This window comes from Buceros rhinoceros, unplaced genomic scaffold (genome assembly GCF_000710305.1).
Source record: "Buceros rhinoceros silvestris isolate BGI_N320 unplaced genomic scaffold, ASM71030v1 scaffold4032, whole genome shotgun sequence".
In the NCBI taxonomy this organism is placed as follows: Eukaryota; Metazoa; Chordata; class Aves; order Bucerotiformes; family Bucerotidae; genus Buceros; species Buceros rhinoceros.
In genome coordinates this window covers 70570-76375 of record NW_010398149.1, presented here as the reverse complement: position 1 = coordinate 76375, position 5806 = coordinate 70570, and the positions used below count along the sequence as shown (strand labels likewise).

Below are 5806 nucleotides of genomic sequence, written 5' to 3'. Positions count from 1 at the left end.
TAATAAAAAAATAATAAAATAATAAACTTCACCATCTGGATAATACCTGGCATCTTCAAAGTGCTTTGCAGACTGTCTAATGGATCTTTTAGGTGAGACAGGAAAGTGATCAGTGTTTTTATCAGAGGACCACTCATAGAAACGACCCACAGTCCTGGAGGAAGGAGCATGGACAACTTGCAGACCTACAGCCAATGTGCTGGACAGTATTATCTCATCATAATAAGCATTTTGGTCAGCTCTTAACACCACCCCTTACATACACACAGGGACACATGCACGCACATGGCATGTGTACATGCTTCCCTATGAGTAGCAGTGCAGGTAGGTAGTGCATTTCCACTAAGTGTTCGGCAGCTATCAGCTGATTTTGAGCTAATCATTGCAGGCTGCTTTCAGCCGGTGAAAGGCTGAAAGTCTCCTAAAGGCCTGACTCAGGAGAAGGCACCTTGCCTTAACGAAGTCTGAATTTCTCTTCATTTTCTCTAAACTGATAATAATAGAATCATTTGGATTGGAAAAGACCTTTAAGATCATCAAGTCCAAGCATAAACCTAATACTGCCAAGTCCAACACTAAACCATGACCCTAAGCACCACATCTACACATCTTTTAGATACCTCCAGGGATGGTAACTTCACTACTTCCCTGGGCAGCCTGTTCCAGTGCTTTACAACCCTTACAGTGAAGAAATTTTTCCTAATATCTAATCTAAACCTCCCCTGGTGCAACTTGAGGCCATTTCTTCCTATTATTTGGGAAAACAGACTTACCCTCATCTCACTCCAACCTCCTTTCAGGTAGTAGTAGAGAGCAGTAAGGTCTCCCCTCAGCCTCCTTTTCTCCAGGCTAAACAACCCCAGTTCCCTCAGCTGCTCCTCACAGGACTTGTGCTCTAGACCCTTCACCAGCTTCATTGCTCTTCTTTGGACACGCTCCAGGACCTCAACATCCTTCTTGAAGTGAGAGGCTCCAAACTGAACACAGTACTCAAGATGCAGCATCACCAGTGCTGAATACAGGGGAACAATCACTTCCCTCCTCCTGCTGGCACTCCAGCTGGCCACACAAATTCTGATACAAACCAGGATGCGGTTGGCCTTCTTGGCCACCTGGGCAGACTGGTTACTTAGATTCAGCCAGCTGCTGACCAACACCCTCACGTCCTTTTATGACGGGCAGCTTTCTAGCCTCTCTTCCCTAAGCCTGCAGCATCACATGGGGTTGTTGTGACCCACGTGCAGGACCCGGCACTTGGGCTTCTTGAACCTCATACCACTGGTCTTGATCCATTGATCCAGCCTGTCCAGATCCCTCTGTAGAGCCTCCCTACCTTCAAACAGATCAACATACCCACCTAAGTTGGTGTCGTCTGCAAATTTACTGAGGGTGTGCTCGATCCCCTCATCCACACCATTAATAGATATATTAGAGAACAGGCCGCAACAATGAGCCCTGGGGAACACCACTTGTGAATGGCCACCAAATGGATTTAGTTCCATTCATCAGAACTGTTTGGGCTCAGCCATCCAGCCAGTTTTTTATTGAGTGAAGAGGACACTCATCGAAGCCATGAGCAGCCAGTTTCTCCAGGATAATGGTGTGGGGAAACTGTGTCAAAGCCTTTACTAAAGTCTAGCTAGACTTTAGTCTACCCTTCCCTCAGCCCTTCCCTCATCCACTGAGCGGGTCACCTTGACATAGAAGGAGATCAGATTAGTTAATCAGGACCTGCTTTTCTTAAACTCATGTTGACTAGGCCTAACCACTTGGTTGTCCTGTGCATACTGCGTGATGGCACTCAAGATGATCTGAATGAAGCAATTGCCTGAATAATAAAAAATAATAAAAATCTGAATAAGCCATTGCTCAGGCTCTGGCTGTATCTTACATGTACTTTAGCATTTTGAATGCTTGGAGTTTGAGGCGCCAATAGTAACAAAAATGATGCTACAAATACACAGTGATGGACGTAAATGTGATATGGCCCTGTTCACTTCATCTGTGTCAAAGGATTTTAATATCTGGCTTCTTATTTAGTTCTTCATCTTTTAAGGCATATAAAAGGAGTTCTGTACACAAATAAATGCACAACAGCACTCGATAGTGAAAAAGGTCCTTGAATTCCCTAAGGAACTATTTGCATCTTGCTTTAGCTAATATGTTGTTAGACACACAGTCCCACTGCGGTGTCCCCTTACATGGGCACAATTCAAACTAGCTTACAAAACTAATTGTTGCTGCAGCAGATGCATGAAGGGTTCCATGCACAGTACTATCTGTGTGTGGTTCATTAGGACAAATGCTGAACAAATAAGGAGCATGAGAAATACGCTTCACAGGTTTTTAATATCTTACTAAACACCCATAAACATAGAAATAAACGCATACCTTAAAATTCTCTTCTGTCAGTCCTTCCTCAGTTTTGGCATCTCTTATCATGGCTGCAACATATCTCTTAACCAGATTTCTCATAACTTCCTAGAAATATAAAATACTGTGTTAGCTTTCTTGGTCTTAGTTACTAAACCTGCACTCACTGGGCCTGCTTGGATTTCCTCGTGCTTTAGGAACACAACAAAACAACGTACAAGCCTTAGATTTTTTTGAAAATTTGTTCTGCTTTTCAATGGAAAATGATGATATTTATCCTGAGAAAGGCTGTACAGGGTTTGACCAAAGGTATGTCTCATGCCAGTAATATGCAGTATGACAGCAGTTGCTGGTGCCTCATGAAAAGCGTAAGTCTAGAGCAGTTGTACAATGTTATTTCCAGCTACACCCTCCCAAGCCTCCTGTGATGTGAGATTCAGAGACTTTCTGAATCAGAAATGATAGCTCTAGGTTTAATAAGCTGCGACAGGTTTTCCTGTGTGTTTTGAACTCATGTAAACTTTCAGCATCCACAAATCCTCTGCCAATGAATTTCAGAATATAAAGATATATATGGAACATATGGAATATATGGAATAAAGATTCCATTTGGGGATTTGTTTAATCTCAACCTGCTCTCTGATAGTTTCCATTGTTGCCTCCTACCTCTAAGAACCCTAAAATTACTGAGGTTGGAAGAGATGCCTGGAGGCTGCCTGATCTAGCTCAGGGCTATGTCCAGTCAAGTGCTGAATATCTCCAAGGGTGAAGATGCTGCAGCCTCTCTGAGCAACTTTTTCCAATTCTTTGATATCCTCACTGTGATGATGATTTTCCTTATGTAATTTCTCTTCTTGCAACTTGTGTCCACTAATCCCTGTTCTTTTGCTGTGCACCTCCAAGAAAAACACGGCTCCTTCTTCTCTCTAACAGCCCACTATGTTATGGAAGACAGCAATTAGATCCCATTTAATCAACCCCAGGCTGAAATCCAAGCTTTGCCTTTAATGTCAGCCCTCTAACCACCTCGGTGGCTCTTTGCTGGATTCCTTCCAGTTTGTCTTTTGTAGTGGGGAGCCTAAAGCAGGACACGTTGCTCCAGGTACATTCTTGCAAGTGTGCACTGGAGGAGAGTAATCACTTCCCTCCAAGTGCTGCCTACAGCTTTACTATCGTGGTGTGGTATGTGCCTGGTATGCAGTTTGCGGATAGGTGGTAAACAGCTGCTTTATGTTCACCTTCGCCATGATTTTATAGATCCCCATTGTACCTCCCACAGCTGTCTCTTCTGCAGGTTGGAAAAGTACTAGTTTACCTAGTCATTTCCCATGTAGAATTCATTAATTACCAAACCTACAAGTGTACAGGCCGCATCTTGTTTAATTTGCAGCCCTTTTAACACAACAAAATTAAAAACAAATCTGAAATTTTTTCCTTGTGTTACAATAATCTCAAAAAATCGGAGGCTGAAGCAGGGAGGCTGGAGAATAAGAACACCTTACAGGGGATCTAGGTAGAGGGATTACAAAGGAAGTTGTCTAGTGTACCAGAGCTGGAGAGATCAAGAGCAGGTTCTCATGGAGCATGTCAGCGAGCTGCACATATGAACCTGATGAATTCCAGCAGGGAGGTGGGACTATGAGCTTGCTTTTATAAAGGCAATCCATGTTACAGCGGGCAAAATACCGGTTAGTATATTATTGCTATAGCAACGATCCTTTTGCACCGCAAAAGTGAACAACTCTACTTCTCAAATGCTGTTGTTTGAATATTGAAAACACTATGCTCATTTGCTGAGGATGAAATAAGTCTGCATTTGGTGTTTTCTTTTTCATTTTTTCTGCTTTCTCACTAAATTCTTCTATTTTTCCCTCATAAAGACCTTTTGGAGGTACAGAAAAACAACTTCCCAGAAAAATAAACATCAGCCTGTACCTGGTATTGATGATGTCTTCTCAGATTGTCAGCTGCACGCCTCTGAAAAAACAGAAAAGAACAAAAAGCCATGAATCCCTGTCTAGTAGTAAAATTCCTAGAGCATAGCAAAACAGCAGGCCTGTGCAATATGTGTTATCCAGCAAGCCGAGAGAGATGGTTCAAAGTCTGTTGAAAAATTTCAGTGTTTGAACAAAGTCTGCCATTAGCTTTACAGAAGAGACAATGTTGATACTGGGAACGCAAAGTGGATTTCCTGCATTTTCATCAGTGTGCTGCTATTCCAGCATTGGCATGGATGTGGTGGGGCAGCCAGGTCTCTGCTTGCAGAGCCCCAGAGTCACTCATCTGAGGTACAAGGGGAGCAATATAATTATGTCACTCGCACAGGCTGAAGCATATTTTACTGAATTGAGAAAAGGTTCACAAAAGCATGGTGTTAGCAAGACACTTGCTATGGCTCCTAATGCCTCATTTAATATGGAATTAATCAATTAATCAAAACTTGCACTATAAAACCATATTAAAGAGAAAGTTTCTTGCTTAGTTCCCTGTTTAAAACTTTTGGTTGCAGAGAGGGGTATGGAAGAAAGGAACTTAGCCTGCAATGCAGAGTTGGTGTTGATAGAAGGTAGAGTAAGAGGGATAGTAGCTCAGAAGAGGAACAGCAAAAAGAGGGTAGTAGGATGAAAGTATGGTACAGGCTTGAAGCAAGGGTTGCGTTAGATTATACTGCCATATCTAAGAGCTGTCTAGAAGAAGATGGGGAAAAAATCAGGCCTGAATTATTTAGTCCTTGAATTACTGTTGTCCTCAGTAGCATACTGAGTAACACCTCCCTATTCCTTAATTATCCTTATCTGGTGAAAGACTGACTTAAAATTTTACCTTGTGTACTTATACCTCCTGCTGGTGAAAAAAGAAGGTGTCTGACCACTGATTGTATTTCTACAAAACAGAACACTTATAGCATCTTAAAACAGGATAAAAGGATATCCAAGGGACATGTTAAAATTAACCTCAGTTGCATAATGAGGCAGGCACAGAAAAGTATTTTGTCATCTTCTTTTACTTGAAACTGATTGGCAATTTATGATTAACAATTTCCCTGTACTTGGAATCATTTTACACTTTAGGATTGATTTTCTGTTTGTAATTAATTTGAGGGATGCAGTAGCTGTGAGGTTGGGCCTGGCAAAAAATAATAAAAAGGGGAAAATAATTCTTTCCTAATCACTCCAAACAGCCACTGTGGGGTGGGGCTTTATAAGCATGCATCTTGTCTCAAGTATTTCTCCAGATCATGCTTCTGTATCCATTCTTCATCCAAAGAGAAGATGGAAATTCCTTGTGTTTAAGCATGGAGGGACAGGCGACACTGCTCACTGCGAGGGCCCAAGGACAAGGCAGTTGTGGGAAGGCTGTGAGTGGCTCCCACTACCCATCTCTAGCTGGTTTTTAGAAATATATTTCTGATTTTTCACAGTTGACCACATGA

The 5806-nt window shown here is 42.1% G+C and overlaps 1 protein-coding gene across 1 annotated transcript in view; it reads right to left on the bottom strand.

The window, feature by feature from the left end:
• Positions 1 to 5806, bottom strand: part of TRPC4 (transient receptor potential cation channel, subfamily C, member 4) — a 72097-nt gene that overhangs the window by 1078 nt on the left and 65213 nt on the right. Inside the window, exons 8-9 of the mRNA XM_010130965.1 lie at positions 4309 to 4350; positions 2392 to 2481 (exon numbers count right to left, since the gene is read on the bottom strand). Of these exons, the coding sequence (XP_010129267.1) occupies positions 2392 to 2481; positions 4309 to 4350 (132 nt within the window). The remainder of the gene's footprint in view (positions 1 to 2391; positions 2482 to 4308; positions 4351 to 5806) is intronic.